Genomic DNA, 26,390 nt, shown 5'->3' on the forward strand with positions numbered 1-26,390 from the left:
CCAGAATTAAAACATTTATCCACTACACTCTCTGATTAGGAGACCTTGTATTATTGAATATTTTATTGAACATGGAAATAAAAGTGTTGACAAAGATTACAGCTAAAAAACTTTTGATGATTACTGAGTGGGGGTTACCGAGCTGATTGTGGTCTTATCATTGAATGCAGAGACGGCCTCAATATTGCTAAGGGGCCTTTTCTGTTCTTGGTGCTGGAAAATATGTGCCTGGGTCTTATTTTTTATGTCATGTATCTGATGATTGTACACCAATCCAGTGACCAGAGTACAAGTTAACAGCACCATATGTAGGAAGTTTAGAAAAGGGGCTCAAACAGGGGTGTCCACTCTGCTTTTTATTTCCTAAGGCACTGAGCCATTGCTGTGTTGGGTAAGAGAGCTGTTAGTCTGGGGCTTCGATGGTCCTCAATTTAGGAGGACAGGATCCCTCTGTATGCTGATATTTTACGTGTGTAGAAGATCCTGACAATTTACTTCATAAACTGAAGTACATAGTTGAGGTATACGGTAGATACTCTAGAACCAAGATTATCTGGCCGAAATCCTGCATATTTCTGTTGAGTGACTTGTCGCTTTGCCCAACACTTTATTCCACTTAAAGTACACTTCCAATATTTTAAATATCTGAGAATTGTAATTTCATGGGATTGGCATGGGTTTTGGAACGGACAAACTCCAACCTCTTGCAGAGATTTGGTGAAGATGTAACATGTTGGAGCTTCACGCTGGACAACCTCCTCCGGAATTGTGGAACACCAAGAATTTCATTGGACAGTGGAGTCCCTAAACGGTGGGAACTCGCTGCCTGAAGTTAAGAATCATTGTAGAATCACAGAAATGGAAGTTGTGAACAAACTGGAATTTCAATCCCAGACTTATTTTGCCTTTCCTATTACCAAAGGTACTGAGAACTGAGGGATATCCAAACATTTTCTCAATCAGGAAGTTCAAATCTACCATTAACACTAAATCCGAAGCATTTGGACGTAGAGCTGTAAATTCTATGTCCGGACCGGAGGCTCCGATTATGCTTTCTCTTTCTTTAGTGAATCAAACAGCAGCCAATGAAATACAAGTAACAGAAAAAACTACACATCCCATGATGCTCAACATCCTATCACATGGTCCAATCACTATCCATGTCCTTTGCTATAAGTCCTTTGACCTTTGATGTCACTGCCTCTTTATTTGCTGCTTCGCAGCAGATAAGTACATGATTTATCTCTCTTGTGTATCTGCATGTTTATTTATCGATTTAGAATGTTATTTTAACATTGTTCAGCGTCGCGATTCAGCGCGCTTCATTTGTATTGTTTCGAGCGCTTCTGCGCTCTGTTTTATTGGCCTTTTGCCAATATTTCGCTGGCCCGATTCTCGTGGAGTGGGGGCGGGAGCGGAGCTGCCTCGGCAGTCTCCTTTTCATTTTTACTCATGCACGTCTCGACGAGACGATTCCTTTCTGTTTGAATCGATCGGCTCGTGAGAAGTGCGGCGAGGGCGTTCAAGTGCCCTTTTTGAGTCTAAACTCTTTGCTCCCTGACGCCCAGCAGAGTGACTGTCTGGGTAGTAAAATAAATATCAGGCTTCTGCCTAGAGTGCTTTTCAGGCAGCTCCCTCCACATTCTATTAAGGGCTTTTATTTGTTTATTGCCTGAACTGGGGTTTTTGCACTCCCCCCTTCCTTGATCCCTATCTATTTCATATAAGGTATTTACCCTATTAATCTGAACATGGCTCAATGGGATGATCAAGGAGCTGAATATTACACAGATGATTTGAGCAATCAACTAGAAGTTGATATAGTTGAAGCCCTTGATTCCAGGGTTCAACAGTCGGTAAATGATGCTCTGGTGAGAGCTTTGGGCCCCTTTTCAGGGCAATTATTTGACTATGCCCGTACACAGGGTTGGACGCAAGAACAACAACCTCTCCCCGAGTCCAAAAAAGTCAAGGACAAAGCTAAAAACCTGGACCCTAGGGCAGAGGTTAGTAGTCTGCACGCAGACACATTTGAAAAACTACGTAAAAAACGTAGTGGGGAGCATAATTACAGTTAAAAAAAGGAAGTCTTCCTCCCTTCCTCGTCTTCTGATAAAAATTCCTCCTCTGATGATTCAGATGATTCCGACGCTCCTAGACCTAGTAAAAAAGCTAGAAAAGCGCCTCCTCCCAGTCAGGTTCTAGACTTTGATCCCACGGAAATCATTCACCCCAGAGCATTTAATTGGGTACCCCCACCCGAGGTGGCTCAATATGTCCAATCTAATTTACGTAAAAGCTTCCACAAGGAAGTGCGATCACGCTTAAAAGCGGAATGCCCTAGACCTGACCTAGAGGGCAAGGTTTCTGAGACTCCGGAAATAGATCCCACAATGGTCACCTTTTTGCGAAAATTTTCTAAAGACCCCAAAAAAGGTTTGGATCGCTCCTGGCGTAATTGCCAAGACAAGTTGTTGGACCTTTCAGGACCCTTGACCAAGATTCTTGAGATGGCGTATGTGGCCAAGGAATCTGGATCTCCTGTGTACACTGATGTACTTATAGTGTGGGCACAGAGATCCATTTGTCTACTTGGGAACTCGAATTGTGCTATTTCTGTAGAACGCAGAAAATCCGTGTTAATGCGTATTGACCCTAAATTGTCTGATCTTGCGTCTTCGGAAGCAGGACCTTCAGCTGAAGGACTGCTCTTTGGATCTTCTTTTATTAAGGACTTGTCCAAGTTTTGCTCCACTTTTTCTACACTTGACAAGGCTCAAATGTCCCTTAAGAAGGTCTTTAAACGAGGCCTTTTTCTCAGGGCCGGTCGTTATGGGGGACGTATGCCCGGCCGAGAATCTTACAATAGTCCCCAGAACTACTACCCGAGAGGCAGAGGTGGCTGGTACGGAGATCAAGACCCCACCTTCTACCCCACACGTTCTAGGGGAGGACGCCCCCGTTTCCGCAGAGGTCAACGCAGAGGGCAGCAAGGAGCCATACAGGACTCAAGTTTCGCAGGTGAGCATTATTAATTTTTCTCAGATCAAACTTGGGGGCAGGGTAGCATTATGCTTGACAAATTGGAAACGGATATCGGGGGATCCTTGGATTCTCCAAACAGTAGAGGGTTTTCGCTTGGAGTTTGTCAGTACCCCCCAACAACTATCTCCTCCTATACAAATGTGTTTTTCCCTAGCAAATCAAAATTTTATAGACAAGGAGGTACAAACCCTTCTAGACAAAGGAGCCGTACAGTTTGCATACCCTCACCCTTACGGTTTCATCAGTCCTATTTTCGTAGTAGACAAGAAAAGAGGAGGTCACCGATTAGTCTTAAATCTGAAGGATTTCAATCATTGGATCCTTTACAGACACTTCAAGATGGAAGGCATCCACATGCTAAGAGATATCCTTTTAGAAGGAGATTGGATGGTTCGTCTGGATCTAAAGGATGCATACCTGTCGATTCCAATTTTCCCCCCTCACAGGAGATTTCTACAGTTCCAATGGAAGGGACAGTACTTGGAGTTTCTAGCCCTTCCATTCGGTCTGTCGTCAGCCCCGTGGTTCTTTACGAAGCTCCTGAGACCTGTGATGGAATGGCTCAGAGCCAAAGGAGTCAGATTGATTATATATCTGGACGACATTCTGTTGATGGCTCAATCCCCTCAAGTCCTCCTAACTCACTTGGATTGGACCATCAATCTTCTGCAGGATTTAGGTTTCCTTATCAATGTGCAGAAGTCCTTATTGATACCCTCTCAGGTGATAGAGTTCCTGGGGTTCCAGATAAACTCCATATCTTGTCAACTCATTCTTCCCTCTCAGAAGATCCGCAACATCAAGAGGAAATTGAGATCGACTCTATCCAGCCAGACCGTCTCCCTGAGGAATATTGCCAGAATAGTGGCCTTACTAGCTTCATCTATTCAAGCGATCTTCCCTGCACCCTTACATTACCGAGCACTTCAAAGGCTCAAGATCAGGCATCTACAACAGGGTCTGAGTTACTCGGAACAAATCCCCTTGACTGACGAAGTTCGATCAGAGATCCAGTGGTGGCTTCATCACATGGAAGCTTGGAACAGCAGGGCAATTTTCGGGTCCCATCCAGAAGTGGTGATAGAATCCGATGCCAGCAGATGGGGTTGGGGAGCACGCTGCAACTCCTTAGTGACGGGGGGCAGATGGTCAGAATGGGAGCAGACCCTACATATCAATTGCCTGGAACTTTTAGCGGGATCTTTTGCCATAAAGAGCCTCTCCCCTCAGAAAACAGATTGTTGCATACTCTTAAGGATGGACAATGTATCAGCAGTAAGATATGTCAACAAACTAGGGGGCACGAAATCCAGAATTCTGGCGGAGATTGCCAAAGACTTCTGCCATTATTGCCTAACTCAGCGTCTAGTGGTCATTGCGGAATACCTTCCTGGGGATCAGAATATCATAGCAGACTGGAATTCCAGATACCTCTCGGATTCCAGCGATTGGAAATTGGACCCTCTGATTTTCTCACAGATAATCAGGGAGTGGGGCAGTTGCGAGATAGATCTCTTTGCCTCGCGGATCAATTGCCAACTTCCAAAATTCTACAGTTGGCGTCCAGATCTTTATGCACTAAAGAGAGATGCCTTTCTTCAGGATTGGTCCCAGTTTCGGGGTTATGCCTTTCCTCCATTCCTGATGATTGCCAGGGTTTTGTCTCAGGTGCGGAGACAGAAGACAGAAATTGTTCTGGTGACCCCTTTTTGGAGAGCACAGCCTTGGTTCCCTATAGCTCTTCATTTAGCTTGTGCGTCTCCTTTTCTGATTCCGCCTCGTCTGAATCTTCTGTTGAGTCCGGAGGGCCTTCAACATCCACTGGTCTTGTCAGGGAAGTTGGTTCTACTAGCCTGGTTAATTTCAGGTCGAGATGGAATACCCCAGATGTTTCGAAGCAAGCTGCGGAATTCATTAAACAGGCCTGGGCAGCTAGTACCCATAAAAGATATGACTCAGCTTGGCGCAGATGGTCTAGTTGGTGTGATGCAAGGGGTGCCGATCCAGTGGAAGCACACCTTGGTATGACTGTTAACTTTTTAGCAGAACTAGCAAGTTCTGGTATGGCTTATCGGACAATTAATAATTTTGAGAGGTATACGTCTTTCCAAACCTCCTCAAGCTAAATATTCTGTATTATGGGATGTTAACATTATTTTAAAATCTTTGGACTCTTGGCCTACCAACAAGTATTTATCTCGCAAACAACTCTCTGCTAAACTGAGAATGCTTTTATGCCTTATCTCATGCAAGAGGGTTTCAGACGTCAGAGCTCTGGATCTAGCTGGTAGAGTTTTTTCCCCAGAAGGGGTCACTTTTTCAGTGACAAGAAGAACTAAAACAAATTACAAGTCAGTATCCTTCCCTATTTACACGGAAAATTAAAAATTGTGTGTAGTCCAATGTTTAAAGGATTATGAAGTAGTCACGGAAGAATTTCGACAAGATTCTAAAGGTCAATTATTACTTTCTTTGCAAAAACCATTTAAACCAGGGACTTCAGCCACTCTGGCCAGATGGTTGAGATGGTTGATGAGTGGAGCAGGTATTGACACTTTCATTCATTCGGTGAGAGGAGCTATGGCTTCCAAATCTTTTGCCCTGGGTTCCCGGTTAGAAGACATTATGAAGGCAGCAGACTGGTCTTCAGAAAACACTTTTCGTAAGTTTTATCACAAACCAGTGTTGGACGTAGCTACTGTAGTAATGGAACAGCTTTAAACTAGCATAATCGGAGCCTCCGGTCCTGAAATAGAATAAAAAAAATTCTAGCTATCGCGTCAAGAATTTCAATTCTATTAAGGACACGGATCACAGCACAGCAAATTACAAAGGAAAGCGGGGAACCATCACCTGCCCACTATCCAATGCAATTCGTTATAGGTCTCAAAGTGAACTTTGAAAGTCAAAAACACATTCCCACTTCACAATATGCTCTGTACTCTGTGACCTGCATTTATGCAGTAACTATGCCTCTGATTTTGCAAATCGTAGACTTTGCAACCACAAAAATGTTGTGTGCATAAGCCCCAAAATCTAAAAGGAATTGCCAAAAGACTTTGAGAAGCCCAGAAACAGTTAACACAATGTGGACGAGAACAATACCACCTGGTTTGAAAAGGAATGCAGGCAGAAGAAAAAAGAACTAAATGAAAGATGGAAATATGGATGTGACCTGCCTAACTCAAGTTGGTCCGGAATAAATTCAGGCAAAAGTTTAAAAATAAAAGAAGGTTCAAACAGGGAACTTTACTGGGCCACCAGGGACAACAAATCTAACCCGGTTTTGCAGGTTGATTGGCATTGCAGGCCCTTTAAAGTACAGAGGTTCTGTCCTTCATTTGAAAGCAAGGTTTATCCATCTTAGGCAATTTTCTGACAACAGCACAATCCAGAATCCTTAAACTGAAATGAATTCTTCAAGCAATTTGGACAGCCTGCCTGTAATAGCGATCTACACAAGCCCCCTTATTATTTTTTTTAAACATTACAGAAAACCCAGGCAATCTTGATTGATTTTCCTAAATCCAGATAAAGAATTAATTTCAGAGTCTGAAAAATAACAATGATCAAGGTGAAAACCTACCTTGAAAGAGTTATTTAACAAGTTTCCAAGAACAGTGGAACCCACTTTTACAATCATTGCTCTTTCAGATGAGACACAGTGCAGCTTCCCAACTCCTGGATACATTCAACCATATTGACAATCTACAAAACACCAACGTGGAAGACCCTCATTAATACCGGAAATAAGCCTAACTGATATCAAAGCCAAAACTATAACATCATGATGATATTTAAAGGAAGATTTACCCAAAGAATGTCAATAACTGATCTGGGGTTTTCAATTACGTATGCCCTTAAAAACTTACTGGATGACCTAACAGTCAATTGAGCAGAAACATCAAATCTACATAAAACATGGGAGTTCTAAGATTAAACTAAAGAGTATCATGGTAGAGCCTCTATGGAAGATCTATACATGAGTCTAGCTTTCTCTCTCTCTCAAGAATCAAAATGCTGGAGACTGTACTGGGTTATTTACTAGTGGTAGTTGCCCATGTAAGTACAGCCAAGAAGATGATTTGCTCCTTGACCACCTCTAATTCAACTGGTACAAAAAAGAAAGAAACTGATGCTTGGATGTTCCAATAAAAGATCCCAAAATACAAACGGTAGAAGATAAGTTGAATTACTTGCACTGGAACAGATATCTGGCTACGCGATGGAGAGTCGTTTCCCTGCTTGTACAGGCGCATATGATCAGCAGAAAGAAATAGATGAAAAAGACAAGAATTATGCTATAAAGGACTGGAAAAGCCACCATGGTAAGAGTCTAAGAATTTAAGAACAATAAAACGTTCTCTTTGTTGCAGAGCTAAATTCTGCTTTAATACAATTGGTTTATCACCTTGAATTCCAAAACCACAAGGAGCTCTATAAATAATGCAATCGCAAATGAGACTTCAACATAGACACTACAAGAGTTTGGGAACACTGATTCTGCCAATTGGTCACATATCCTGGCTTTCCTACAAGGAAGTAAAGGAGATAATTAAAATTAATCGTGGGGAAATAGTTCAACATACACCAACATCAAAATATCACGGGTTTTCTCACTTTGCTCAAACATTTCCTTTCATTCAGACTTCATCAAGATCACCCCAATTCTACTCTCATTTAGGCAAGAGTTGAAGGAACACACCTCTTTAAAGAATGTTAAATGTGCTAAGAAGGCGTTAACCGTCCATATCCATATACCTCACCTTTCACTCATTGGCTTTATGCTGGTCTTTGATCATGCACAGCGCTCCTCTGCCATTTGATAAAGTTCACATCACAGAAATACCACACACACACACACATACATACATAAATATCCCCATTTCAATGTAACTCTGCTCACAGTGCAATTTTCATCAGTCAAGGGATGTAGTAGTTCTTTTACCTTGGCCAATTCTGCACTGTAGTTTGTAACAGGGAGCATCTTCCCTTTTAAATGTGACCAACACTACTTAGAAGCAGTCTAAAGTAGGTGGCATGGTACATCCTGGCACTAAAGTTAGCCTTGCCTAAGGAAGGGAATAAAGATATTCGTGATGGATTATGACATTACTGAAGTTGAGACACAGAAATGTTAATCCAGATGCCATCTGTTTACTACGGAAGACTGACAAAGTACTGGGAATAAAATAAGGCCATCTAGAAGTTAAGAATTGGCATTAACTGAACACTTGCCATGGTCTGCAAACCAAAAGGCAAATTGTATTAAAAAAACTGCCCTCAGGGACCCTTACACATAAATGATATTGAATTTGGTAACCTATTTCTTCCAAGCAGGGTGGAACATAATAAAACTTACAAAATGTGCAGAATCGTGTGTGGTTAAATACTTCCTACTCTACCTCTTTTCTTCCCACTCAGGATAAAGAATTATAGGTGAAGCATTTCCAAAGTCTTAGAAAATCACGCAGAGTTTACCAAATCTGCTGTAGTAGATATCAGATGTTTTTCATTTGTGTTTAAATCCCAGGGTACGTTAATGAACCACTGGCTCTAAAAGATCCACTGCTGTATAAATAAGTTACATGCCAAAACATCTGCACGAAGTACACAAACTGTGATGTCTGAGTCCAAGCAATGCATGGGGAGAAGGTGCAATAAGTAAACTTTGCCGTAATTTGCATGTTGTTTGCAAAACTGGAAGACAATGTCCACGTGGTAATTAATCCACACCACTACTTTTGCTCTGTTGCATTTTGACACAGGGGAGCTCCAGGTCATTCCAGTCATAAGTCTTTTCTGCACCAAATCCTTATTGTGATAGTCCTGCCAGATCAATTGAAGCAGGTCACGACTACAAATTTGAGAACACATTAGGCTGTTAAATAAAGACAATGGACTGCACAACTCTCTTTTTGTTTTGGATGATTTGCACTCTAAATACTTCTTAACACTGTTGTAGTTTTTTTTACCCTTGACCCTAGGGTAGGTCGCTTCCCCCCCCGCCGCTGCAGCTCCACCTGCCCAGGCTCCTGACACCTCCCAGCAAGACCAGCAAAACCGTAAGTACTCCCCCCACCCAGCCCCTCGCCCAGCCCCTTGTTACTCACCTCTGTTTTTCTGAACTCCTGTCTTCTGCTCTCTCCTCCAACCTTTCTTCACACCTCTGCTGTCCTCTCTCTGTCCATTTCCCTTCGCTTTCTGCTCCTCCCTCTGGTAGCCATCTTCCTCTGCTCTCTGCTCCTCTTCTGCAGCCCACTTGCTGCGTGTTCTGCTCTTCTCCGGTGTCCTTCTCTTCCTCCTCACCGCACTTTCCTCGTATTCTGCTCTTCCTCTGTGTCCCGCTCCTCTTCCTCACCGCATTTTCTTCCTGCTCTGCTCTTCCTCTGTGTTCTTCTCTTCTCCCTCACCGCATTTTCTTCCTGCTCTGCTCTTCCTCTGTGTTCTTCTCCTCCTCTGCACCCCGTCCTGCGTGTTCTTTCCTTCTTCTGTTTTCTTCTGTGCTCTTATCCTCCTCTGCACCCCGTCCTGCATGTTCTTTTCTTCTTCTATACTCTTCTCTGCGTGTTCTTTTCTTCTTCTGTGTTCTTCTGTGCTCTTCTCCTCCTCTGCACCCCGTCCTGTGTGTTCTTTTCTTCTTCTCTCCTCTTCCTCTGTGGTCTTCTCTTCTATTCCTCTCTTCTTTTCGTCTGACTCCTCTCCTCCTCTGTAATCCTCCCTTCCCTATCTTCTTTCCCTTCCCCTCTATCTGACCCCCCCACCCTCTACCCTCCCGCCGCGACCTCCCGCTCGGCCCTGCCCCCCGCTCCCATTCGTCGCTCCCCCTCCCGCCTCCCGCCCCCAGCTGACCCCCACCCCTCTTATGGCGGCCGCGCCGCTGGCACGCCAAAGGCAAGCCCGTCTGTGCCCGTCCGCGCCTGGACCGCGCCCAGCGCCACGACCCCTGGCCCCCAGCACTCCCAAACCCCGCAGCACCGCTACGACCCCACCTCCCTCCACGCACTCAACCCGGGACGCTCCAGAACCTGCTTCCAAGCCAACCCGAAACGCACTCATGGACCCTTCGCATGTCTTACCTACAAACACACCTTCCACCGCGACTGCACCCCGCCCGGCAGCCCACGCGCCAATAATCATCTCAAATGCATCCTCATCAACGTACGCTCCGTCCACAAGCACGCCATTGAACTATGGGACCTCCTGGACTCCACCGGACGTCGCCTTCATCACTGAGACCTGGATGAACGCCTCCTCAGCCCCTGACATCGCCATAGCCATTCCCGACGGCTACATAATCACCAGGAGAGACCGCACCAACTAAGTCGGAGGAGGAATCGCCATCGTATTCAAGGACTCCATCAACGTCACCACCTCCACCGAAGACACCCCCCTCGCCGCCGAACACATGCACTTCCAGATCCACACCGACCCCAGGACCACCCTCAGAGGAACTCATCTACAGAACCCCTGGACCACGCGCCCTCTTCAGCGAATCCATCGCTGACCATCTCCCCGCACGCCCTAGCCTCGCCGGACTACATCCTCCTCGGAGACCTCAACTTCCACCTGGAGCAGAACAACGACCCCAACACCACCAACCTGCTCGACAACCTCGGTCTCAAGCAACTGGTGAACACCCCCACCCACATCGCCGGACACACGCTCGACCCCATCTTCTCCACCAGCAACCACGTATCCTTCAGCCACTCCTCCGTAATACACTGGACCGACCACAGATGTGTCCACTTCACCTTCAGACGACAAGACTCTCCACCTCCGCACACAACCCATCCCACGCAGACATTGGAACAAAATCCCCACGGAACAGCTACTCTCCACTCTCAGCGACAACCAACCCACCTTCTCCACCAACCCCAACAACCCAGCCCTCAGCCTCACTCATTGGATCACCAACGGCGCGGACAACCTCGCACCCCTCAGACGCCTCCCAAGACAGACCAGCACCAGGAAACCTCAATGGTTCACAGACACCCTCAAGGAATCCCAAAAAACCTGCCGTACCCTCGAGAAAGCCTGGCGCAAAGACCACACGGTAAAACATGTCTGCCCTCAAAAACGCCACCCGCGAACACCATCAGCTGATCCGCGCCACCAAAAGAACTTCCTTCACAGACAGACTGGACAAGAACACTCACAACAGCAAAGAACTCTTCAACATCGTCAAAGAGCTCTCCAATCCTAACGCCAACTCCAACTCCATATCCATCACGCCCTCACAAGACCTCTGCAACTCCCTCGCTACCTTCTTCCATCGTAAGATCACCGACCTACACGACAGCTTCGGACACCAGACCCAGCCAACCACCACAGAACCTACAACCCCAGCCATCACCCTCAACGCCTGGACTCACATCAGCGCAGAGGAGACCAAAGCTACCATGAACACCATCCACTCCGGTGCAACCTCGGACCCCTGCCCCCACTTCATCTTCAACAAAGCCGACGACATCATCGCCCCTCATCTCCAGACCATCATCAACAGCTCGTTTGCTTCTGCCACCTTCCCCGAGAGCTGGAAACACGTGGAAGTCAACGCCCTCCTGAAGAAACCTACGGCGGACCCCAGCGACCTGAAGAACTTCCGCCCCATCTCGCTCCTCCCCTTCCCTGCCAAAGTCATCGACAAGACCATCAACAAGCAGCACACCAATTTACAACAACCTACTCGACCCCTCCCAGTCCGGATTCCGAGACAACCATAGCACAGAAACTGCCCTCATCGCAGTCACAGACGACATCAGAACTCTGATGGACAACGGAGAAACAGTCGCCCTCATCCTCCTCGACCTCTCGGCTGCCTTCGACACCGTCTGCCACCGAACCCTAATATCCCACCTCCGCTCCAACGGTATCCAAGGACAGGCCCTGGACTGGATCACTTCTTTCCTCTCTAACCGCTTCCAAACAGTCTACCTCCCTCCGTTCCGCTCAGACCCCACCGAGATCATCTGCAGCATCCCACAAGGCTCCTCGCTCAGGCCGACTCTCTTCAATGTCTACATGAGCCCCCTCGCCGACATCGTACGCAAACACAACATCAACATCACCTCCTACGCCGACGACACTCAGCTGATACTTTCCCTCCCCAAGGACCCCACCAGCGCCAAGACCAACCTGCAAGATGGAATGAAAGACGTTGCAGAATGGATGAAACTCAGCCGTTTGAAACTGAACTCAGACAAAACGGAAGTCCTCATTCTCGGAAACACCCCGTCCGCATGGGACAACTCTTGGTGGCCCGCGGCCCTTGGCACCGCACCAACCCCCTCAGACCACGCATGCAACCTCGGATTCATCCTGGACCCACTTCTCACCATGACCAAACAAGTCAACGCCATATCATCTTCCTGCTTCCTCACTCTCCGCATGCTCTGAAAGATCTTCCGCTGGATCCCCGCCGACACCAGAAAAACTGTGACCCATGCCCTCGTCACAAGCCGTCTGGACTACGGAAACACCCTATACCCAGGAACCACCGCTAAACTCCAGAAACGTCTTCAGCGAATACAAAACGCCTCCGCCTGCCTCATCCTCGACATACCCCGCAACAGCCACATCTCCACCCACCTGAGACACCTGCACTGGCTTCCCGTCAACAAAAGGATCACCTTCCGGCTCCTCACCCACGCACACAAAGCCCTCCACAACAAGGGACCCGAATACCTCAACCGTCGCCTCAGTTTCTACACACCACTCATCAACTTCGCTCCGCCAACCTCACACTCGCCGCCGTCCCTCGCATCCGCCGCACTACGGCAGGTGGGAAATCCTACTCCTACCTGCCGGCCAAGACATGGAACTCCCTCCCCGCCAACCTCAGGACCACCCAGGACCACCCTGCATTCCGGAGGCAGCTCAAAACCTGGCTCTTCTAGCAGCAGTAACCCCCCTCCCCTAGCGCCTTGAGACCCTCACGGGTGAGTAGCGCGCTTTATAAATGTTTTTTTTTTTTTATATGTTTTGGAAAAGTGAAAAACCCACTCTGTGTAAGGTGCCGAGGTGGAAGTATGGAGATAGAAACTACTGAATATCAAAGGTCCAATTTAGAAAGAAAGGCAAATCTCATGAAACAACGTGTGTGTCTATGCATGAGAGAAGCTTTGTTGTCCTGTATATTCACAAAAATCCAAGACATATGCACAAGTAACCAACAAATTGCAGAACTCACAGATAGATGTGTATTGAATTCGTAAACATGTCTACCATGCAACCACTTCCTAGGATGCAAAAACTCTGCAATACTAACATTCTGTATAAGCATAAGTATGTAATTAGAGGAAACAATGACAAATAATTTGATCCCCTTTTCAAAGAAAATAATTTTCCTGTTTCACTTCTTAACAAGACGGAGATGAACCATACTCTTTAGACAAAATACTCTATAGGTATTTGGGTAAAGTAAAGCTGAAATTACTCAAGAATATTCAAGGAGATCCTCTACAGCAAAAAAAAATTAATCACATACGCTCAAACTCAAAACTCAACTGTGATCTAGCATACCTTCTTGATAATGGGTGGAGCTCTGCCAAAACATCAGTGAATGTGGGGGTGGGGCCTCTTTTTTCGGGACAAAATTATTTACAGTGCTCAAAAATCTATTCCCCCGCTGGCTATGGCCAGTTTTATTTTATGAGGTCCAGCTATTTTTAGATTCCACTCCACTTCTGGCAAGTGGACAAATAACAGGTATTCTGTTCAGTCAGAAACTGAATTAGCAATTAAGATGCCTTAATTCTGTTCACATTTGCTCTGTGTTAAGAGACAGAGGTCAAACGTCAGTTTGTCTTCTTGCAATGCAAATACATTTCCTTGTGACTGCAGAGTTCCACGATTTTGTAAGGTGAACTGACTGACCTATGTGAAATGAAAGGCTTTTGGTAGCAGGTTTTTCCTAACACACAACATTTATATAACTAAGTCAACTTTACAAACATTTCAAAATATATTTCAGAGGCTGTGAAAGACCCATTTTGGTACTTGTGAGAAAAAATATATATTTTAATAGGATAGAAAAAAAGTCAGAACACTTTACATGGTGATTTGTAAATGATAAATGTTTTCTGAAACTCAATTTCCACAGATCATTGTTAATACACTATATAGCTTTATCAGTAAAACTGCAAGTTCCTTGGAAATTTACTGTCTGTAAATGACAGTAAGCTACCACATCATGCTTTAGTAATATATTTATTTAAAGTGAGTATTTGAACATAAACTGAAAAACACTCCTGCCCTGCTAGCAAAGCTTTTAGTAAACTAAGAGGCAAGTCATGCATGGATCATGCACACCCTTTATGTGGGCTAGATTTATTTTACATTGAGCAAACGTTTAGTGTATTTAATCAAACAAAAGAGGATTTGTTACAGCAGAAATGCTGAACTCACATATTTGAAGGTGCACTCATGTGAGGAAGAAGAAAAAGGTGACTGTAAAATACTATGGCCCTGATTCTTACCTTGGCGGGCGGCGGAGGCCGCCCGCCAAAGTACCCCCGCCAGAACACCGCACCGCGGTCGTCAGACCGCTGCAGTGATTCTGGGATTTCCACTGGGCTGGCGGGCGACCGTCAAAAGGCCGCCCGCCAGCCCAGTGGAAATCAACCTTCCCACGAGGACGCCGGCTCTGAATGGAGCCGGCGGAGTGGGAAGGCGCGACGGGTGCTGTTGCACCCGTCGCGTATTTCAGTGTCTGCAAAGCAGACACTGAAATACAAAGTGGGGCCCTCTTACGGGGGCCCCTGCAGTGCCCATGCCATTGGCATGGGCACTGCAGGGGCCCTCTTACGGGGGCCCCACAACACCCCATACCGCCATCCTGTTCCTGGCAGCAGAGCCGCCAGGAACAGGATGGCGGTATGGGGTGTCAGAATCCCCATGGCGGCGCAGCTCGGATTCTTATGGGCAGCGGAAAACCGGCGGGAGACCGCCGGTTTTCCTCTTCTGACCGCGGCCAAAGCGCCGCGGTCAGAATGCCCTGCGGGGCACCGCCAGCCTGTTGGCGGTGCTCCCGCCAACCCTGGCCCGCCGGGGTCAGAATGACCCCCTATATTTGCCTTGGATCACACAATTTGAGACCCATTTCCATGTCAAGTACATTACAGTTAGGTCGAGTAGATTATTCAAGCTACTCGACCTGCAGGTCTAGTAAAATGTTTATGATTTTTCTACGCCTGATTTACTCCGATAACGGGAGACCCAAGGTGGTGCCATCCCAGCCAATAATCATGGACTTGGCATCTGGATATGCAAAGTCACTGGATAAAATACAGGAGTCAAACGCCCTTCCTTGGATCCTAGTGTGGGATTTACTAAAACGTTCCATAGCTTTTTATTGCTCTTACCTTGTGCATCTTAATAAAACAGAATGACTCCAAGCAGACTAACTGCAAAAGGGGGATTAATTAAACTACAAACTGAAATGGTCACTGATCTCAGACTCACTAATCTCAACCTCCAACCTGGTAAATGTGAAATATTTTAGTAATACAAGCTTGTACTTTTACCTGGCCGACACACAGCGTTTTTTTTTTAAAGAACAGTGGAGTGATAGATGCAAAAATTGGCAAGGCCTGTAGACATTTATGCATGTGATAGCTCTATAACAATGACAATCAGCTAAAAACCGCAAAGTCAGTTACCAGTGGCTGAGAGAAACTTAGGCATTCCAGCCATCCCCAATTTAGTTTTTTCCATTTCCTCTTTAATGGCTACATACAAGACCAATCATGGACATGCTTAGAGACCTTAGGCCAATCATTCATTCTTATGGTAAGTCGACACTGACCTAGCTGCATGTGAAGGTACAACAAATCGGATAGCTCTGGCCACCAGCGGCACACTGTTCATCTACACCATTATATTCCCCATTATTCCTTCTTTATGACTCATCTGAACAATCAGGATAAGGGCCTAATTACTAGTGTCAGAACCGCAACATTACAAACCTTGGCGGTCAGACTACCAGCTGTGCCAGGACCCATGATCCCGGCGGCCTGGCAGTGGCTGAGATCGTAATCTGACAGGGCAGTGCTGCCCTGCGGACTACGACCCTGTTCTCGGCTGCCATGAAAAGGCTGGCAGAGAACAGGTGCATGGGACCCCACTGAGGTTTCCGCCCGTTGACCTAGAGGAAAACTCATAATAACTCTGGCAGAGAGGTCACCACGATGCCGGCGGCCACCCTGCCGGGAGTTTGGTGGATAGGCTTTCCCATCTGTCAAACTCAAAATGAGTCCCTAAGTGTCTTGCACTTTTTGGCTTTTTATATGGTGACCCATACCGGGAATATTTGATTTTGCTGTTCCTCCTTTCTGTCAAACTTCACAAATATAGCGCTCGTCGGGGCAGGAAAAGGTGCTCTCTGTGCACCACAGGCAGCATCAGAAAAAAACAGAAGGGCAGTTGCTACTACTCCAGGAATAAGGCCCTATGCCCATCAAATCAGAATATCCATTTAAAGACTTTATAGGAAAATACTGTTATCCCTCAAAAGTTTACTTTAAATAATTAAAGTCCTAACCATAAGAATATATAGACAGTAAGGTGGGACTGCTTCTTCCACATGCACTTACATAGTATGGCTCTGCTTCTCGTTCTGATACCTCGTCCTGGTATAATGTGAAGCAGGTCGGTATTCGTCCAAACCAAACATCTCGAAGCACATCTTTGTCATCTGTCATTATTCCAAGTATTGATGCAGCACATATAGAGCAATTTGTTCAATTCCCTGTCCAGGAAAGGAAAAAAATAAATCAAGATCAACAGGCACCTTATTTCTTCTGTCATCCCTCAACCGTGTAAGGGAAGGGGGGCATTTTTTTACATTCTGACTCAAAAATAAGAGGCACTATTTAGAGAAGGGAAGGAGCTACAGTGTTTTCAGTGGGACTCAGAAGACTGCACAGATTTTAAGATTTTAACTCTTCAAATTCTTATTAATTTTCATCTAGCAGTGGCAGCCCAGCTACACCTACAAATGGCATTTGTATTTAAAAAAAACAAGCCTTGGCAAAGCCAATAGGTCTAGGGTGTTGATCATCAGCCTTTTGGCTATGTCAATTCTGGTTTTGCTTTGTCATGGATTTTGCAAAAACATTATTGTTATGGATGCGGTCAGCCCTATACAAAAAATGGCTAAAGCCAAATAAAACGTTTTTGGTCTTAAAGAGCACACATTGCTATTGTAGTCCATAACTGTTAAGGGAAATACATTTTGTGTAGATGTGCTCCCTGTGAAAGGGCCATCAGCGTAAGTCCACATTTGATAGGAGTTTCTCCAGTGGTGGACCCACGTCGGGGATGTTTCACGGTTTTTATTCAGCTCCTGGGTTCAGGAAAACACAAGTCACTAGAAGGGTCTTTCCAAAAGCCATGATTGAGAAAACTGGTATTGATCTGCATAAGGTATTTGCTCCCCAATCTGTGGCTTGAACGGAAAATGGTTTGACCCTACCCTCTGACTTTGTTTTAAAATTTGGGAGTGCTGAGGATTGTGTAAGCAACCTCTGAGTGATTACAGGTGAGTGTGAAAGGGGGTTTGTGCACGAACTACCAGGAGTAAAATAGAATAGAATTTCTGGTCAAAGCATCTCTTCTTTCAGAACTGATAATTTTCTCATGAGTATGTGGTTATTTTCAAGTCACAGTGCCTAGTTTGCATCAATAAGAAGCAGACACAGTATGAGAATGCATGGATCCCAGGATAATAGCATGTGTGCTTGCTTGCTCATGCCTTTATGAATTAAGGTCCCAACCAGTAGACTTTTTTTTATGGGGGGGCGAATGTCTTGTGCAGTTTGTACAGATTCAGGAATGTATGGTGTAGGTAGTCATGGACCACTGTTCTCGGTGCCAGTGTTGAGCCAATGTGATTTCTTGGGATGAAAAGGGACAGAAATGTATTGTTCTTGCTCATCGCCAGAAGATGCAGTCAGCTTAGTTCAGTGGCATCCTTTTCTGCACAATGTACCGCTTTGTGACATCATACCTGTGGTGGTGACTTTATTGCTGAATTTTGCCCTGTTCACAAGGTTTACTTTGGGTGTTGTTACTCACCAACATAGAATTAGAAAATGCGAGGACCAAGGCAATCCCTTTGAAACAGGCATGAGCAAAGCCAATAAGTCAGGCACTGGCAGCCATACTTTTGGCTTTGCATTTGTTTGTTTTGTCGTGTTTGTTTTTAAAACGTTATTGCTGGGGAAACCTCTGGGCCAACAACAATTTAAAACTAACATAATTTGCAGAATAATAAAAAAAAAGTATTGACAAAGCCAAAAGGCTGGTGGCCAACACCAAGCCTTTTGGCTTTGCCAACGGTTGTGTTACTATGTTGCCACTCACATTATTTTCTTTGTATGCAAGTGCATTTCAGAGATAAGCCTGCAACTTGACTGGGGATAATGCTCACTGTAAGTCCATACTAAAAATTGTGCTACTACTCTCTCAACTACTAAAGAAATCTGTCATTTTTCTCTTTCACTCTCTCTACCTTTTTGGATTTAAGACTGCCATCTTCTCACATTTCTGTTACACCAATATGATCTCGCTATGGTTGCTAAATGTTAATTTGATGAAGCTAGACAGACTTCTGACAGCATTTTTATGTGTTCAGCTCCTACTCCATGGTCACCCTCTTGTCCTTGCTCGATGCCCATCCCTAACCCAGACCTCTCAACTCAACCACAATTGGGAGCTTTTTCACACACCCACAAATCCGTAACTTCACCCACACCTAGAATAGGATGACTCACAGGGAACCACTCCCCAGTATTCTGAGACTTCCTTTCAGGACTGAATTGCCCCCACTGTAATTCTCTTTAGTTCATATTTCCCGTGAAGTAGCATCCTGGTAACCTCAATCAGTGGAAACAAGACTCTTTGCGGGTCGCCTCAGGTGTTGCCTGCAGCAGCCTCTTAGTTTGGGCCCTTTGGGGAGGGGTGAGTGCAGGGGCTTCACAAGAAGCCAGTGTGAGCACTGAATAAGGTGTGTTTGCAGGCACTCGCTAAAAAGGGCGACGTGGGTAGAATCTTCCTGCAACAGGTCTTACATCAAAGCTGGGTCATGCAGGGACGCAGACATATGGCTGGGCAACCCAAAGGCATAAGAATATGACGTCTCTAGCAACACCTATGCAGACCCTGGTTGTGGTAGCCTCTTCTCACCATCTCCAAATCCCCCTTTCTTTACCATGTCACAATATGGCCTACTGGTCGCACTTGGAAAGGAATACACAAGAATGAGGCAGAATTTAAGATGGACGGACTGCAACACAGTGAGGAAGAGCATGGTAAAGGGTGTGGGGGAGGGGGGCAGACAAAAGAGGGACCAGTAAACAGAGCAACGATAAGGAGGGTGTAGAGATAGGGAGACAAAAAACAGAGCAGGATGTAGTAAGGTTAGGTTTCAATACATTCTTTTTGTATTTTCAGAACATAACACAGAAAAGGAAACCTTTCCCCTTTAATTCAATCCCTCCCAAGGAAGTAGACTGGGTTGGGGGTAAATCAACAGGAACTACATCGACCTTCTTCAAGCTTAATAAATTGACTGCCTTTCAAAAAGACGAGTGTAGAGTCTTTTCAGTCCCCAATATCGTTCTGTGTTTTAGCAGGGTTAGAAGAGAATCAGGAAGGTTACAGGAAGTGATGGTAGAGAAGAATGACATGAGAAATTAACAGAATTGAAAGAACATTCAAAGGAGGGACAGAAGCTAGCAGCACTGTGTACTTGGGTCTGAGAACCACGAAGATCCAAACTCTAAGATAACTATGTCAACCCTCATCTGGGTCCATCTACTCCAAACTCCCCAGAAAAGTGCAATGCCATCAACCTCTTCTTCAATTGAAAAAACAGAGAAGAGCCCAACAGCACTTCTCATCTCTTATGCCCAACCCTTCTTGTAGAATCCTCTAACAGTCATCTTTCAAAGCCCTCTCTCTAGCAGATCTCACTGAAATTCTCAACTCCTGGATACCCACTTCTTATGAAGATGTCTTAACACCCTCTTTCATCAAAGCTCACTTAGGGGACGCTCTCTCACCCCTACTCACCACTGTCAATGCCTCCTTCACACAAGGCATCTTTCCAAAAGCTCACAAGATGTACCAGATCCTCCCACTGTTAAAGAAACCTATTCAAGACCCTGATGGCTTACCAATTACTGACTCATCACACACTTACTATTCATCAGTAAGCTCACTGAAAAATCAGCCTATGTTCAAATCCAACATCACATTAAAGCTAACCATCTCCTGCACGACTACCAGTAGGCCTTCAGACCATGCTGCAACATGTAGATTACTACTTCACACATTGTAGACAATGCCCTCCTTACTGCCTCCTAATATTGCTGGAGCGCTCAGTTGTTTACCACACAGGCGACCATTTCACTGTCGATATGTGCCTTGGAGTCTCATTTGGGAATCACCAGCAATGCCCTGCACTAGTTCTCCTCATAACATATTTTTCCAATCAACACCAATTTATTCACATGCATACAGTACCTCCGGGTCCCAAAGATCCCCATCACCTGTCATCCATACAGTTCCCTGTGACATTCAGTCCCTACATGGAGCACCTTGGTGTTTTATTGACAGATAACACCATCAAGATTCACCTGTCTGTATAAGAGACACATCTTCACTTGAAAGTCTTCTCTGCTACAGACATTCAGTGCCTCAAACACTAGCTGCACATCATCCTGACCTGGATGACCAGTGCCTAATGAAGCCCAACACAACCAAGACAGAATTCCTGCTTTTTGCCAAGACCAACAAACAAGAAACAGTACAAACTGGGTTCAACGTCATCAACCTTGAGTGCTTCATCCCCAACTCTCACTGAATACCAAGTCACTTGGATTGACCTTAGACACCACCCTCCAACCCTCCAGGAACACACTGAAAAAAAATTACAAAGCCAGATTGGTACCAGCTCTCTTGTCTAAATAAAGTGAAACCAATTGTTCCAGAAAGAGCCTTCTGAAATGCTGTCCAATCTCTTGGACTTCTGCATCTGGACAGTGGTAATGCCCAACTCCATGGCCTCCCAGACTCCAAACTTTCAACCGTTAAGAGCATCCAATACACCTCAGTACATCTCATCCATGGCCTGAAGAAATGTGATCGCATTCCCCCCAATCCTGATGGAACTCTATTAGCTCCCCCTTGCCAGAATGCAACATCTTCAAAACCAGCTGCATCATTTACAAACAATCACGACCAGCACCCCCACTTATCTTGCAGACGGGCTATCATCCCCGGTGCTTCTTGGCACACCTACAGCCAAGACACCACCATCTGAATGCAGAACAAGAAGTCTAAAAGAGAAAAAAACAAGACAACCGGCCTCGTCCAACTATGCACCCATGATCTGGAACAACATCCCTGTAACCATCAGGGCTGCCCCTATGCTGCTCCATTGGAGGAAACCGTTGAAGATACATCTCTTTAAAGAACACTACATCACAATGCATTAATTGTCCACAAACCAGCAATCTCTCCTATCACTTGTTGACTTGGCTTGCTTTAGACCCTGTACAGCGCTACACTGGCATTTGGTAAGGTCTGTGCTTTAAGAAATACCACAAACCTACAGACCTACATACATACATAAAAACATACAAATCAGTTGTAGCTGGGGTGGGCTAGTCTCAGCAAGGGGAGTCCAGCAAACTTTAATTTTTAGAACAAATTGAAATGTTTGTTCATTCTACTATGGAAAAAACATGGTTCCATTCATCGTATTGTAGAATGTGCACGGATTTTAAAGACCAAGGGTGCACCTGTAGCAAGAACATTTATGACATTTCTGATGGCAGAAAAGACCTTTGGAATTCAACACAACATTTGCAAGAAAGAAGAAACAGAAAAGGGACCCCACCCTAAAGAGACACTACTAATGGTTATGCTTTTCACATCATTTTCTAGCACATTTTTAAATGGGGAGTGCCTGTTACTACTTTAAATCATAAGGTAGGTGCAAAATGCAGGTCAGTTGTCTAAAACGTGACTCTCTAAGGTCCCTGTGATACAAGAGATACCTCTGCTGCATGAGTCCTCTGCCTGCAGATGGTTGAAACCTTATTAATAAGGTCTTCTGCTCGGCACCGTATCCTTATGATTTCTGTTATCTGCAAGACAGATTTGCTATCCAAATACTGACCCTTAAAATTCAGTTCTTACCTAAGATACTTTTTATATTAAACCCAAGACTGTAAGAGTTCTATAATTTCATGGACAATTAATCTCTCCAAAGTTTAAACATGTAAAATATACACCTTGAGAGATACCCAAGACTTGAGTCTATTATATATCCGTCACACAAGGGATTACTGTATGAAGTATGAACAACTAGGCTCTGTATAACCAAGGCAGAGACGTAAGCCTTTAAAGCGTGTCTAACATGAGGGAAATGATCTGAGATTGAAAGCTGACCTTGTGAGGTATTTAACCAGAGAGACTGATTTACAGATTTCCTGTCTGAAGCATGCACCAGTTCAATCTCTAACTTCAGGCTCAGTTTCCGACTCCGCTTAAACCTTTAGAATTTCTGCAATTGGAAAATTTGTTTTCAAGCCCTGAACCTGTAAAACCTGTGCAGCCTGGGTCATTGCTGTGCAGCTAAAGGAGCAGTTCTGTTGTCAGAAGAACAGGCAGATAAGCTCTTGGTAAATTAGGCCTGCAAGGTCCCTAACTCTAAGGGACTCAGCCTGTATGATCTTGATGAACTCTGGGACAGCGCTGAGGTTTGAACCTATGAGATTTGTGTAATCCATGGAACTGAAGTCTGAGGCCTCTGAGGAAGATCTGTGCAACAGGAGAAACTGCTGTTAGGCCTAATTTTAGTAGAGCTTTTACAAAATATGTTATTGTTTATGTTTTTTCCAGCATAATAATTTTATCAACATTTTTTTTTAAATAGTGTGCACCACTGAGCGGTTTTAATTTCAGATGTGCATAACTTGAGCGACAGCTCTGCTGTCTGGTGACCTGCACTGTAAGATTAACGTAACCTAGTAGTTCAGTTTGCTGTATACAGCACAGATAATCTGTGTACCTGTAATAGTGGTTCTGTAATCTTGAGTCTTGTTGTCTGAAGCTCAAGCCTGTAGGATCTCAATACCTGGAATTCAGCTCTGCATCTATATTTGGAGTCTGTGCAATATGCAGCTTTTGGAAAATTTTGTAGCCAGAGTCTAAAAGACCAGTGTAATATGGTGATCGGCTGTCTTCAGTCCTTTGGATTTGAAATATGTGCAGCTTGAAGTATGGACGTGGTGTCTGATCCTTCTTTAAGCTATGTCCAACATGAGTGGAAGTGACAGTGTTGTAATTTGAGGGCTAGTTCTCAAGTCTGAATTTTGTTACCTAAAAAACTGCTCTGTTATCTGAAGATAATATCTGCCTAATTTGGATTAATATGTGCATATTTGATTTTCTCCAAATGTAGAGTCTATGGTATCTTTATGGATCTCAACACTGTGTAAAAATGTTTCACAAAATTGAGCATATTTACATTTAAGTTAACACAGAATCTTTCTGATAATGCTGAAGTATCTCCAACATTTTGCCAACATAAATTATGTGTTAAAACTCCTAAATTATGGACATTCTAGTTTTTTTACTACTCTATATGTGAGCTGAATTTCCACCCGATCTTCTGCGTTTGTAAACTAGGAATTGTAGCCCTTCTATACTGGTGAGTTTTTGCAAACTGTAGCTCTTCCAGAGTCTTCGGGAGGGGACTTACCCTACCTCCCAATGGAGACTGGAATTTAATGACAGGAGGGCTCATGCGACGTCTCCAGATGCTGAAAGGCTACTCATGTCCTGACAGGAGGGGAGCTGCAGAAAAACTTACTGCAGCAGGTGGATACCAAATTCAGCCACTGCAAAAGAAAGACGCTGATGAACGCTTGGGTGTTTCTTCCATTAGTGTCCTGCGTACCCACACTGTTCAAGTTTGGAGTGGCCTCCACGTGGTTTTTATGGTGGGGGTATCTTCCCTCCTTTGCTCTCATCCCTCAGCTGCAGATGAGATCATGTGTGACCTGCAACAATTTCGAAGCAAACCCGCAAGTCCTGCCCATAACCCGTCCAGAACTCTTGTGCATCCCCTCCTTCATAATCGAACGCATGCAGTGTAAGTTGATGGTAATTATGAGTCACTAGATCTCCTTCCACCTTACCGTACAGCAGGAGTTACAAGACTGCATGGAGGTGAAAGGGATTATGCAGGTCAGTGGCGTGCAAGCTGAGCATATATGGACCTAAACAGGATGTGCCAACTGGGTGTACTAAAAACTGGCCATGCTGCACTAACGAATAAAGGAATTTGCCAGGATGTGCTTATCATGAATCCTTGAAAACTCGGTATGATCAGCTAATTAGGCACACTGGAATCAGCCATGTTGTACTAGTTAAACGTAATGGGAAAAGTAAATTATATAATGATACCCAATAAAGGACATTGGTCATGATGTGCTAAACTAGCACAAAATCCTATAGTAAAAAGGGACACTAAAGGTTACTGAGTGTGATGTAATAACTGGGTGTAATACAAATGTATAATAATAATAATAATAATAAGTGATAACTTGGCAAATAGGAAACTAGCAAGGAAGGTGGCAGACTTTGGCACTTCATTTCTGAGAAATGCTGCAATATGCTTTTAAGTGCCATCAAGTGTGTCAAAAATACTTCCGGTGTGCCCCCAAATCCCTCAGTATAATGGTGCTTTAAACATTTCAACATCTGATTAATATTAGTGGTTCATTGGCTTTAGAGGGTATTGTTGCCACTGGATCTTCCAAAACATTTTTGAGGGCGTTGCCACAAACTCCTTAGTAATGTAGTCTATGTATACTATCAATAATGTAAATCAGTTTTAAATGCAGAATTTAGCACTCAAATATCCACATATACTTAAAGAGATAAACAGACCGGTGTAACTGGGTGTAATTCTGAGAAAAAGTCTCTCCACAATGGACCTATAAATGCACGTTTTTTCCAAAAATTGTAGATCAGTGAAATACATAAGCCCATTAAAAAGGGAATGGTGAGCTGTGCAGGTAGCACCCTCCTTTTGGTTTTGAAAACGTGACTGGTATACTACCTCTTACACGGCTGCTTCTGTCCATTTTCCCTCTCACTACTATTTCATTCAATTTTATTTTGTCCACCCTTTGTATCCAGTATTCTGGGCAAAAAATGACCCATAGTCATCACTGGAGGTTGACGAGCCAAACAAACGTTGAGCCTACCTCGAACGAAATGTCTGGCTCTGGCTTGGCCCTTGTCCCATGGAAACAAGTGAGCCCACTCGGAGTCTTGCCAAATCATTCAAGCACTACCCCTCTTGCACTCCAGAGTGGTTTTTCTAAGACAAAAACTGCTAAAACGCAAAAGAGCTAGGAATAGCCATAAGATTTAAAACTATGCTTTCTATTTGGGATGTTTCTACAGAAACTGGTGATCAAAAACAGAGACATACATGTTTGTCCGATGCCATGCTACACTTCATATGTGACTACTTGAAGAGCAGTTACTCAAGAAGCAAAGCACGTCTTAAGTACAAGCGCTTTAGACCTTAACTATGATTTGGAAGCATGCTTTGAGTTTTCCAAGTAATGTATGTAAGATACATGAATGCACTGTAAGGTTGGAAATAGCCACCTATACGAATAATTACATGAAGAACAATTTATATAGCACTTACAAATAATTCTTTATAGCTACTCAAATGAATCATTTTAAGCAACATTAGAATAGCTAAACATTGAGAAAAACCAGTGACGTTCTATACTTATGTTTTGTAGTTTGCAATATACTCCTTGATGGTGTTTCATAACTGTTAGAAATGGGGTCTCTAGTTGGCAGAGATATACACCCTTGTCCAGGTAGGAACCACTATCCTAGTCAGGGTAAGTCACACACAATCCAAATTATCCTGTGCCCACCCTCTCGTAGCTTGGCACTGAACAGTCAGGCTTAACTTAGAAGGCAATGTATAAAGTATTTGTGCAATAAATCATGCAATAACAGAGTGACGACAACAAAAAAATACACCATAGAGGTTTAAAAAAATATAAGATATTTATCTGAGTAAACTAAGGTCAAAAGGATCAAGATGTGATAAACACAAGTTGAAAGATCACTGTTGCAATGATAAGAAGAGTCTTATGTCTTTAGACATCAACAAATGTCCCTTGTGTGTACAAACTACCTGGTATGTATCAAAATTACACGCACGTAGACCGCATGGGAGAAGAGGTGTGGAAAAAAGAAGGCGTGAGTCGGATTCCCTGGCACGCACAGAC

At 44.4% G+C, this 26,390-nt stretch overlaps 1 protein-coding gene across 3 annotated transcripts in view; it reads right to left on the reverse strand.

Annotated features, from left to right (window-relative positions):
- Positions 1–26,390, reverse strand: part of ATG5 (autophagy related 5) — a 370,935-nt gene that overhangs the window by 340,813 nt on the left and 3,732 nt on the right. The window contains exon 2 of one of the 3 annotated variants that reach the window (XM_069235426.1): positions 16,641–16,795. The exons of 1 other annotated variant lie outside the window; for it this stretch is intronic. In XM_069235426.1, coding sequence (XP_069091527.1) covers positions 16,641–16,748 — 108 coding nt within the window. In that variant the 5' untranslated portion in view covers positions 16,749–16,795. Of the gene's footprint in view, positions 1–6,631; positions 6,757–16,640; positions 16,796–26,390 lie in introns of those variants that run through there. One more of the 3 variants, XM_069235427.1, reaches the window with a different exon arrangement.

Source organism: Pleurodeles waltl, chromosome 5 (assembly GCF_031143425.1).
Source record: "Pleurodeles waltl isolate 20211129_DDA chromosome 5, aPleWal1.hap1.20221129, whole genome shotgun sequence".
Taxonomy (NCBI): Eukaryota; Metazoa; Chordata; class Amphibia; order Caudata; family Salamandridae; genus Pleurodeles; species Pleurodeles waltl.